Source organism: Trachypithecus francoisi, unplaced genomic scaffold (assembly GCF_009764315.1).
Source record: "Trachypithecus francoisi isolate TF-2019V2 unplaced genomic scaffold, Tfra_2.0 Lachesis_group21, whole genome shotgun sequence".
Classification (NCBI taxonomy): domain Eukaryota; kingdom Metazoa; phylum Chordata; class Mammalia; order Primates; family Cercopithecidae; genus Trachypithecus; species Trachypithecus francoisi.
This window is the reverse complement of record NW_022681467.1, coordinates 42,842,797-42,854,917: the sequence shown is the minus strand read 5'-3', so window position 1 is coordinate 42,854,917 and position 12,121 is coordinate 42,842,797. Positions and strand designations below refer to the sequence as shown.

The window sequence follows — 12,121 nt, the reverse complement described above, 5'->3', positions numbered from 1 at the left end:
TTTTTTTTTCAAAAAAGACAGAGTCTTACTCTTGTTTCCCATGCTGGAGTACAGTGATGTAATCTAGGCTCACTGCAGCCTCTGCCTCCCAGGTTCAAGTGATTCTCCTGCCTCAGCCTCCCAAGTACCTGGAATTACAAGTGTGCGCCACCATGCCTGGCTAAGTTTTGTACTTTTAGTAGAGACGGGGTTTCAGCATGTTGGCCAGGCTGGTCTCAAACTCCTGGCCTCAAGCGATCTACCCACCTCGGCCTCCCAAAGTGCTGGGATTACGGATGTGATCCACTGCCCCTGCCACCACTTCTTGTTTTTCTAATAAAATCAGGGAATCTTACTTTCATAAAGTCCTTTTCTTTTTATGTGTTGACTATACATTTGAAAAAATTACCTGTGGGCTGGCCAGAACTTAGCTATTTTTTGCAGGCCCATAGTTAAAGGTAGTTTGATTAACTCGAAGGTTCTGTCTGGCCACAAGTAGTTAACTTCTTTATGAGGGGTTTTCTTTTATAAAGTTCAGGAAGAGTATTTGAAGGAATTGAGGGACCATTTCCCTCCTCTCGTCTCCCCTCCCCTCCTGTCCCTTCCCCTCTCTTGCCAATGGAGTTTCACTCTTGTTGCCTAGGCTGGAGTGCAATGGCATGATCTCAGCTCACTGCAACCTCCACCTCCTGGGTTCAAGCAGTTCTCCTGCCTCGTTCTCCCAAGTAGCTGGGATTATAGGCACTCACCGCTGCGCCCAGCTAATTTTTGTATTTTTAGCAGAGACAGGGTTTCACCATGTTGGCCAGGCTGGTCTCGAACTCTTGACCTCAGATGATCCATCCACCTCGCCCTCCCAAAGTGCTGGGATTATAGGCATGAGCCACCGCACCCGGCCTATTTTTCTTTTATTACAGCCTGCAGGTCACTCCTAAATGAATTACCTGTGGACTTACTGAAATAAAATTAGAGAAATCTTGGTAGACTGAGTAGGTTCATAGTTGTCCTGTTAGTATAATCTTCAACCACTGTCCCATCTGGATCCAGTGCCACAAGAGATGCCTACAAGAAAGCATGCCTGAGTTCTAGGCCCAGCTAGCTGTGTGCCTCAGTTTCCTCATCTGTGAAAGAGGCAGAATAGTAGTACTTACCCCGTAGGATTATTAGGATGAGGGTTACTTGAGTTAATATTTATGAAGTTCTTAGAACAGTGCCTCCATGTAGTGGGTGCTATATAGGTATAGATTGAGGGGGGGAAACGGTTTATGTTAATGAATATTAGGATGGAAAGTGAGTTTTGGTGGCAGTTGTTTCAAGGGTTACTTTGAGGAATTCCCAGAATGTAGTCTGGTATTGAAAATCCTCTGGGGCTGCAGTTGTCTCCACGCTGGGCGCCTCATGTCCACTCTCAACAGGCAGCACCATCTGGTCGCTATGATGAATGCCCTATTTACAGATGAAGACTCGGGCTAGGTTATTGCCCATGGGCACACAGCCAGGGCTTCTCCCAGCCTGGTCTTGCACCCACGTCTGCCTGAATCTGGGGGCAGGATTCACCCTACAGCCCAGGCTGGGGTCAGGTGATGAGCAGTATTCCTTCCCCTCCTCCACCAGAGCTGACCATGGCGGAGATGCGGCAGAGCCTGGAGCAGGAGCGGGACCGGCTCATCGCCGAGGTAAAGAAGCAGCTGGAGCTGGAGAAGCAGCAGGCGGTGGATGAGACCAAGAAGAAGCAGTGGTGTGCCAACTGCAAGAAGGAGGCCATCTTTTACTGCTGTTGGAACACCAGCTACTGTGACTACCCCTGCCAGCAAGCCCACTGGCCTGAGCACATGAAGTCCTGCACCCAGTCAGGTAATGCACTGTGGGACTGCCTCCCATCCTGGGCTGCAGTGGCTGGGCATTGGTCTCCCCTGTGGACCTCAGGGGTCTCAGGGCTAATTGACAAGGGAGGTTGCCTGGTTTCTGGTCACTTTCACTCAAAAACAATTGTGTCTCTTACACATAGGTGAGCAGCATGCAGGCGCATAGCTAAGACTTGAGCCAGGGACATTTTGAACCTTTGATTTTTGCAGAACCCTTGATCTCTTCTCAGGCCTAAAATGTCAGTAGTACTGAAGTTGAGACACTGTGGGTTTTTTTTGGCAGTAATGGACTTGTGGCTTTAGATAATATAGATTCCCAATTTCTTCGTTAAGTAAAAAGTGTTGGTTTGGAACTAACCTGTCTTTGACACTGCTGTAATATTTGTAGTTACCCTTTCCAACATAGAACAAGCAGTCCCCAGGCCTACAGCTTCCATCAGGAAGCACTATCTAGTTAGAATTTATCTTTTTTTTTTTTTTTTTTTTTTTGGAGACAGAGTTTCACTCTTGTTGCCCAGGCTGGAGTGCAGTGGCGTGATCTTGGCTCACCGCAACCTCTGCCTCCTGGGTTCAAGTGATTTTCCTGCCTCAGCCTCCCGAGTAGCTGGGATTATAGGAATACGCCACCACGCCCAGCTAATTTTTTGTATTTTTAGTAGAGATGGGGTTTCTCCATGTTGGTCAGGCTGGTCTTGAACTCCTGACCTCAGGTGATCTGCCCACCTCGGCATCCCAAAGTGTTGGGATTACAGGCGTGAGCCACTGCGCCCGGCATCAATAATATTTTATAAATTATTATTATTCAAGCCTGTAATCCCAGCACTTTGGGAGGCCGAGATGGGCGGATCACGAGGTCAGGAGATCGAGACCATCCTGGCTAACACAGTGAAACCCCGTCTCTACTAAAAAATACAAAAAACTAGCCGGGCGCGGTGGCGGGCGCCTGTAGTCCCAGCTACTCGGGAGGCTGAGGCAGGAGAATGGCGTAAACCCGGGAGGCGGAGCTTGCAGTGAGCTGAGATCCGGCCACTGCACTCCAGCCTGGGCGACAGAGCGAGACTCCGTCTCAAAAAAAAAAAAAAAAAAATTATTATTATTATTATTATTTTGAGACAGAGTTTTGCTCTTGTCCCCCAAGCTGGAATGTAGTGGTGTGATCTTGGCTCCCTGCAACCCCGCCTCTTGGGTTCAAGTAATTCTCCTGCCTCCGCCTCCCGAGTGGCTGGTTACAGGCACACGTCACCATGCCCAGCTAATTTTTGTATTTTAGTAGAGACAGGGTTTCGCCATGTTGGCCGGGCTGGTCTTAAACTCCTGACCTCAAGTGATCTGCCTGCCTTGGCCTCCCAAAGTACTGGGATTACAGGCGTGAGCCACCATTCCCAGCCTATAGGTGATTTTTTACAGTTACCTTTTATTTGTGGCAAATGATACGAGCTTTGTATGGTTGGAATTAAACACTTCCGTTTTAAAGAATTTCAAGTGTCACATAAATAATACAGTAAGGTAGTATGTCTACAGATTGGCAAAATTTGCAAAGATGGTACATAAATGACTCAAGTGTGAGCTTGACCAGGGGTTAGTAAACCTTTTCTGTGAAGGGCGAGAGTGAATATTTTAGGCTTTGTACACCATGTGGTTTCTGTTGCTACTACTTAACTCTGCTGTTGCAGTGCAGAAGCAGTCTTAGATGATATGTAAATGGATGGACATAGATGATATGTAAATGGATGGATGTGGCTGTCTGCCGATAAAACAGGCAGCGCTAGCTTGTCAGCTCTTGCTCTAGACAAATCAATTTTTTATTATTTTGTAAAAGGCAATATTGGAGCATACCTTGCCCTGTTCTTTAGTCTTTTGGGAGATGTCTTCTTTGTAGAGACTTTTGGTCTGTTACTGGAGTAAAGTCTCTTTGTTTTCTCCCTATGTTCTGGAATGTGTCTGATAAGGCTTTTGCTGTTTTGCCAAGATGGCCAAAATGTCCTTCGGCTTTCCTTTTTTTGTGATATAATTACATCTGTTCTTCCTAAATTCCTCCCCAACGCCCTGTTTTTCCATGTGTCCAAGTTGCTGCCATCTCCAGATGCTCTGGGCCTCTGACAGCGTGTCGCCTTTCATGTGGTTTTCCTGTCCCACCTTAGAAGGAAGCAAGCCCCTGTGGCTAAAAATACAGGTCTCCACCTAGAAATGACTAAAGAGAGTAACTCTAAATTGGCAGTTACAGGTTGGCTCTTGTTGATGGGCTTTGTTTGTTCCAAGAGTATACTTTCATCCCAGAATGATTTAATAAAACTTGAATTGCTAACCATTAAAAATCAACGTGTTGGCTAGGTGCGGTGGCTCAAACCTGTAATCCCAGCACTTTGGGAGGCCGAGGTAGGTGGATCACCTGAAGTCAGGAGTTCAAGACCAACTTGACCAACGTGGTGTTACCCCATCTCTACTAAAAATACAAAAATTAGCCGGACGTGGTGGTGTGCACCTGAGTCCTAGCTACTTGGGAGGCTGAGACAGGAGAATCACTTGAACCCGGGAGACAGAGGTTGCTGTGAGCCGAGATCATGCCTCTGCACTCCAGCCTGGGTGACAGAGTGAGACTCCGTCTCAACATGTTTACGTTAAAATTTGGAATTCCAGCTTCTGGAAATCTCTGGCAATCCGGCCCCCTTGAGCCTACACTTTTATGCCCTGGGTAGGGCTGAGCCTTGGGTGCCACTGGGTGCAGGGTGGGGCTCCATGCATGTTTCAAAATCATCATACTCTTTGTATATGTGGCATCTCTTTCTCCTTTGTCCCCAGCTACTGCTCCTCAGCAGGAAGCGGATGCTGAGGTGAACACAGAAACACTAAATAAGTCGTCCCAGGGGAGCTCCTCGAGCACACAGTCAGCACCTTCAGAAACGGCCAGCGCCTCCAAAGAGAAGGAGACGTCAGCTGAGAAAAGCAAGGACAGTGGCTCGGTGAGGATCCCCCTGTGCCTTTGGCTAGTGACATCTACCCTTTGTGCCAAGTGGACTTAGGACCCCCTGTCTGCCGCCCTGAAAGTTGCATGTTTGGGGAAGCTTGTCGTAACAGTGTGCCAGAGTTTCCAGTGGATGTGTGGGAACATGGAGCCTGAGCTGGTGTGTGTAGGACCTGGCAACTGCTCCCTAGTACTCTCCCCTGGGGCCCTCAGTGTGTAGAGTAGTGTCGCCCAGGAGAACTTCTGCGATGATGGAAATGTCCTATACCTCCTATCCAGAATGGTAGCTGCTAGCCACATGCAGCTTTTGAGCACTTGAAATGCAGCTAGTGTGACCCAGGACCGTATTTTACAATTTTATTTAATTTTAACTAATTGAGATTTCAGTAGCCACATGTGGCTAGTGGCTGCCACATTGGGCCACGAAGGTTTCACCTCCTTGTTTGCCAGGGTGTGATGTTTGTGACATCGATGGTATGCGAAGACTATTTTCATGAGTATATAGTTTTTTACATTTTTAGTCATTGTTTGTCTATTTCAGTGTATGTTAGGAAAAAGATAAATCGTTAGACTGTCAGTTAAAACACATTGGTTTAACTGATAGTATTACTTAGTCAGAGGCTAGCATGAATTAAAAGCAGACGATAGAATTTTGAAGTCTCTTCTTGGATATGGCAAAAATCTGGAGGGGGGTCTGTTAGTGAGTGGAGTTTAGGAAACAGTGAATGTTCTAGGGTAGAGTGAGGGGCCACCCTGGTGCTGTGGTCCAGCCTGTTCAGTGTGGGAAATGGCACCTGGGGTTTGGCCACCTGGCCGCCCTGTGCCCATCACTCCCACCTGACCGTACCAGGCAGAGGGCACTGAGATGCTTTGGGGGCAGCGATGAGCACCCCCATGACTCCCTGGATTTCCCTGTGGGGGCGACATTAGCCTCAGTGCCTTGAGTCCATCTTTTTCTTTTTGTATTTCTAGACCCTTGACCTTTCTGGCTCCAGAGAGACGCCCTCCTCCATTCTCTTAGGCTCCAACCAAGGCTCTGGTATGTTGCCCCCTGGTGGGCGAACGGTGCTTTCACATTTCAGATGGGCAGATGGGGAGCCATTTTGTCAGGGAGAATTTGAAGGGTTTATTCCAATGGTTTCCAAACGATCATGGATCCTTAGGGGTGCCTGGGGTGGGTCAGTGGGGGTGAGGGGTTAGCTGAGCATGTTATCTTTCAGGTACCTCTTCAAACTGATCGGTATTACCTGTTGTATTTACTGGGGATCCACGTAAAACTCCATTTGGACAGAGGCCTCTGTTGCTGACCGGGGGTAGGGTAGAAGAAGTGCATTCGAATTGGGGAGTTTTTTTTTCTCTCAGGGAAATAAGCACGGTAAATGACACTGTGTAAGATTTTATTCTGAGGTTCTAACACTTGCATACGGTGGATGAAGGCGCTCAAACCTTTGAGAATTGAAGGCAGTACTCAGGTGGATGATCTTTCTGTAAAATCCTTTCCTTTTGGAAAATAACCTGACAGGCAGATTTGGGGAAATTTTCTGAGACTTGACATCTAGGTTTTTCTTTTTTTTTTTTTTTTTTTTTTTTTTTGTTGAGACGGAGTCTCGCTCTGTCACCAGGCTGGAGTGCAGTGGCCGGATCTCAGCTCACTGCAAGCTCCGCCTCCCGGGTTTACGCCATTCTCTCGCTCAGCCTCCCAAGTAGCTGGGACTACAGGCGCCCGCCATCTCGCCCGGCTAATTTTTGTATTTTTTTAGTAGAGACGGGGTTTCACCGTGTTAGCCAGGATGGTCTCGATCTCCTGACCTCGTGATCCGCCCGTCTCGGCCTCCCAAAGTGCTGGGATTACAGGCTGAGCCACCGCGCCCGGCGACATCTAGGGTTTTCTTCTGTGGAGTTTGAGCTGTCTTCCTTCCCTAGCCCAAAGAATCTTTTTCTTGCACTTTCTTAAAGCAGTTTTGGGTCATTCCAGAAGGGTTCAGAGAAGGTGCCTTCCTGGTGGAAGACAGTTTTATTTCATTTAAGGTTTTTGCCTGGCACCACAGCTCCATTACCTTTCTGCTTGCTGATTGATTGATTGATGTTTTGAGACAGAGTCTCGCTCTGTCGCCCAGGCTGGAGCACAGTAGCGTGATCTCAGCTCAGTGCAACCTCCGCCTCCCATGCTCAAGTGATTCTCCTGCCTCAGCCTCCCATGTAGCTGGGACTATAGGCACACACCTCCACGTCTGGCTAATTTTTAAAAAAATTTTTTGTAGGCTGGGCGCAGTGGCTCACACCTGTAATCCCAGCACTTTGAGAGGCTGAAGTGGGCAGATCACAAGGTCAAGAGTTCGAGACCAGCCTGACCAATATGGTGAAACCCTGTCTCTATTAAAAATACAAAAATTAGCCGGGCGTGGTGACGTGCGCCTGTAATCCCAGCTACTTGGGAGGCTGAAGCAGGAGAACCCGGGAGGCGGAGGTTGCAGTGAGACGAGATCATGCCACTGTACTCTTAACCTGGGAGATAGAGTAAGACTCTGTCTCCAAAAAAAAAAAAAATTGTATAGATGGTGTTTTGCCATGTTGGCCAGGTTGGTCTTGATCTATTGACCTCAAGTGATCCTCCTGCCTCGGCCTCCGGAAGTGCTGGGATTACTGGCATGAGCCACTGATGATTCTCTTGAGCTGAAAAGCAAACATTTCATTTCACTTCTGCATATTGAGTGCATGGAGGAAGAAGTGATGTCCATTGTTAGGGGGTTGGTAATGGTTTCCTGAAGGGGCTAGGCCTTGAAAGTTGGGTGGGATTTGGGGGCACAGTCAGAGGGAGTAATACGAGCTTGCTTTAGGAGGGAGGATATGAACTTGGCATTAAACATGACTGAATCACCTATTGAAAAAGCAACTCCCTCTTCACTTCCCCTTGTAACAGGCTCAGTTTAGTGCTAAGATGTCTTTAGCATCTCTCATATTTCCTGATTCTCTTTTTAACAAAGACTGAGCAGACTCTAGATTTTAGCAGCATGCTCCCCACCCTAGAACTTTTAATTTAAGGTTTTCATTACATTCATTTTTGGAGTTGCCTTTGATAGCAGATTTTATTGGTTTTGTGTTTTTTGTTGGTTAACAATAAAAGTTTATTTACCTAAGTTATAGAAGTTTAAAATAAAAACATGAACTAAGCAATATATAAGAGGACTATGGATGTGTCGAAATGGCACAGGTGGTGTGAGGAAACTCCAAGTTAGGGAAACAGTGTTTCAGACAGAGGGGTGCTGTTAAAGTTTTGGAGCCTCAAAGTGGCTTGATCGATATGGCATCTGAGAAGATGAATGATGCCGTGGTAGGATGAATTTGGCAGGAGTCCATTGGCGTCAGGAGGGTGGCATACAGGAAGGTAGTTGGGAGAGGCATCGTATTCCATTCCGGGCTGGAGGAGTATTTCCTAGACCAGGGTCAAGAAACTTTTTCTGTAGAGGGCCATTTAGTAAATATTTTAGGCTTTGCAGGCCACATGGTCCCTGTCCTAGCTGCTCACCCTGCCATTGTAGTGTGAAAGTAGACATAGATAATATGTAAACAAATGTATGCCCTGTGCCAATGAAACCTGAATTGCAAAAACAGGCATTGAGCTGGCCATAGTTTGTTGACTCCTGACCTGAGGCACACTATCCCAGGGAGTGGAAAGGAGAGGAGACAAGAAGCCCCAGTAAATGGTGGGAGGAAGAGGGGGGCGAGCAGAGGGCAGGAAGGGGCAGTTTTTCTGAATAAGGCAGATAAATCCCTGTCTCCATGGAGTTTCAGAGGAAGTCAGAAGAGCAGCTATTAGTGCTACTGAACAGCATGAAGCACTTACACACCTTATCATGTTTCTTCCTAATGTCCGTGAGGGCATAGTTAGTATTTCCATTATACAGATGAGCAAGTTGAGGTCCAGAGACGTTAACTCAGATGCCCGAGTAACTCAGTGAGTAATTGTGAGAGCCAAGACTTTAAGTTCAGATCTAGCCAGACTCATGCTTTGAAAGGCGGGTGGGATTTGGGGGCACAGTCAGAGGGAGTAACATGAGCTGACTTTAGGGAGATATGAACTTGGCTTTAAATATGACAGAACCACCTATTGAAAAAGCAACTCCCTCTTTACTTCCCCTTCTAACAGGCTCAGTTTGATGCTGAGATGTCTTTAGCATCTCTCATATTTCTTGATTCTCTTTTTAACAAGGACTGAGCTTTGCAACCATATGCAACTACCTGAGCTTTGCAGTTCAGACTCGTGCTTGCAACCATATGTCAGGTATACTTAGGTGGACCCCTATAAAATTGCTTTTGTAACTCAAAAATGGCTGAGTAATGGCACTTGTGTCTGGCTCTACTAATAAGGCACTGATCTCTGGGAAACGTCAGGGTGCAGATGTGGCCTTTTTTTCGTCATCCAAATCTACTCACTCTCTTGTTTCTATACCTCCTCCTTTCCCACCTCCTTCCCAGCTTAATTGCCATGCAGTACCCTTGCTAATCCAACCCAGTCTCCCAGGCCCGGAATGTTTTCCTAGCATGTCCATCTGGCAAAACCCCACCTTGAAAGAACCCCAGCTTTCCACTTTTGATTTACCTGCACCTGAGCCTCAGTGCTTAACTGGAGAATGTTATACAAGAACACAAACTAATCTCATCACACATGCAAATCTGGGTCACTGACCTCAGAAGCAAAGCTTCTCTTCTGCCTGGTCATCTTTCCAATATCTGTTTTTCTTTTATCAATACTTTTTGTCCTGAGAGACCTGTGTTCTTTTTTTATTTTTTTGAGACAGAGTCTTTGCTCTGTTGCCCAGGCGGAGTGCAGTGGCATGATCTCGGCTCACTGCAGCCTCCACCTCCTGGGTTCAAATGATTCTTCTGCCTCAGCCTCCTGAGTAGCTGGGATTATAGGTGTGCATCACCGTGCCCGGCTAATTTTGTATTTTTAGTAGAGATGGGCTTTCACCATGTTGGCCAGTCTGGTCTTGAACTCCTGACCTCAGGTGATCCACGTGCCTTGGCCTCCCAAAGTGCTGGGATTACAAGCTTGAGCCATCGTGCCCAGCCCTGTGTTCCTTTTTTTTTGGAGACGGAGACTTGCTCTGTTGCCTAGGCTGGAGTGGAGTGGCATGATCTCGGCTCATCTCAACCTCTGCCTCCTCAATTCCAGCGATCTCCTGCCTCAGCCTTCTGAGTAATGGGGATTACAGGTGTGCATTACCATGCCCAACTAATTTTTTGTATTTTTAATAGAGATAAGGTTTCACTGTGTTGGCCAGGCTGGTCTTGAACTCCTGACCTCAAGTGATTCACCCACCTTGGCTTCCCAAAGTGCTGAGATTACAGGCGTGAGCCACCGAGCCTGGCCAGAGGCCTGTGTTGTAATCCAAGTTTTTTTTTTTTTCCATCAGGATTTTCCATCGTCCATAATGGCCATTTCTCAAGTTCTCTGCTCTGTTTTGGACCTCCCTGCATCTCTCCCTGCATCACCATCCCTGGGTGCTCAGGGCTGCTCCTCTGCCCTCTGCAAGGTGCGCCCTGTCCTTCTCTCCTGCCATTCAAAGGCATCTGCATCCTTTGTTGTAGCCAAATTTCTCACTCTGTACTGCTTTTCTTCCTAGGCACTTAAATATCCTCATCTGTCTCCAAGTGCCTTCCTTGACACCTTGCGTCTCCAATAGAACGTTCTGTGACAATGGCCATATTTGCACTGTCCACTATGGTAGCCACTAGCCACGTGTCACTGCTGAAGCCTTGAACTGTGGCTAGTGTGACTGAGGAATGGAATTCAACATTGTATCTTATTGTAGTGGTTACCATATTGAATGGCACAGCGTAAGACCTGTCCTGTCTCCTTCCTCAGCCTAGTTAGATGTCTCTTCTAGGGTTGTTATTCTAAAGCGAGGGTGCACCTGTAGTCCCAGCTGCTTGGAGAGGCTGAGGCAGAGGGTCACTTGAGCCTAGGAGTTTTGAGGCTGCAGTGAGTGCCTGTGAATAGCCACTGCACTCCAGCTGGGCAACAGAATGAGACCTCATACTTTAAAAAAAAAAAAAAAGTCATTTCATTTTGTCTCCATTTCTCTTTCTTTACACACTCTGCCACTGATATGATACAGTTTCTATTCTGATACTCCACCATCCCCCTAAGCCATTAACAGTCATGGACATTTTAAATTATTATTATTATTACTTTTTGAGACAGAGTCTTGCACTGTTGCCCAGGCTGGAGTGCAATGGTGCAGCCTTGGCTCACTGCAACTTCTGCCTCCCAGGTTCAAGTGATTCTCCTGCCTCAGCCTCTCGAGTTGCTGGGATTACAGGTGCACACCGCCACGCCTGGCTAAGTTTTTGTATTTTAGTAGAGATGGTGTTTCACCGTGTTGCCCAGGTTGGTCTCAAACTCCTGAGCTCAGGCAATCCACCCACCTCAGCCTCCCAGAGTGCTTGGATTACAGGCGTGAGCCACCATGCCCAGCTGACATTTTAAATTCTAAATGTTGCTTTGAAACGTAAGAGACAAAGGCGGGCCTTGAACTTGGCCTGAGCTCAAGCGATTCTCCCACCGCAGCCTCTTGAGTAGCTGGGATCACAGGCATGTGCCACCATGGTCAGCGGCAGAGACTTTCTTCTTCAAAGACGACCAGATTGGCTAGAATCATGGTATCTTCATGTCAGAAAGGGCCTCCTCTCCAGGGTTTAAAGATTGAGGTACACCCAGGGATACACTAAAAGAGATTTAGCCCCACATTTAGGTCAGGTGTAGTGGCTCATGCCTATAATTCCAGCACTTTGAGAGGCCAAGGTGGGCGGATCATTTGAGGTCAGGAGTTCAAGACCAGCCTCACCAACATGATGAAACCCTGTCTCTACTAAAAGTATAAAAAATTAGCTAGGCGTGGTGATGCACCCCTGTAATCCCAGCTACTCAGGAGGCTGAGGCAGGAGAATTGCTTGAACCCAGTGTTTCAAAAACAAGAGATTTAGTCCCACATTTAGGACTTGGAAAGAGGCTGGGCACAGTGAGAGCACCATGGAACCCATGGTCAGAACTGGCAGGAAAAGTGCGTTTTGCAGGCAGTGCCAGAGTGATTCTGAGAGCATGAGTGAGAAGCTGCAGGGAGGCCACAGGGGTCTGTGCGGGAATGCAGCCTTCGGTCTTCTCAGTCTTCCCGATTTTCTCACCAGAGCAGTTTGTGTTGACAGGTCACGTCAAAGCAGAAAGACTTCCTCAGTTTTGATCCCTTTCTAATTAATTCCTCATCCATCTCACTTTACTTCTGCCAGCACTTGCTTTCTGGTGACAGCGCAC

At 47.3% G+C, this 12,121-nt stretch overlaps 1 protein-coding gene across 21 annotated transcripts in view; it reads left to right on the top strand.

Annotated features, from left to right (window-relative positions):
• The window catches only part of ZMYND8 (zinc finger MYND-type containing 8), a 153,312-nt gene that overhangs the window by 136,404 nt on the left and 4,787 nt on the right, over positions 1-12,121 (top strand). For all 21 annotated transcript variants that reach the window (XM_033186660.1, XM_033186658.1, XM_033186656.1 and 18 more), the window contains 3 exons: positions 1,594-1,833; positions 4,644-4,804; positions 5,779-5,845. In XM_033186660.1, coding sequence (XP_033042551.1) covers positions 1,594-1,833; positions 4,644-4,804; positions 5,779-5,845 — 468 coding nt within the window. The remainder of the gene's footprint in view (positions 1-1,593; positions 1,834-4,643; positions 4,805-5,778; positions 5,846-12,121) is intronic.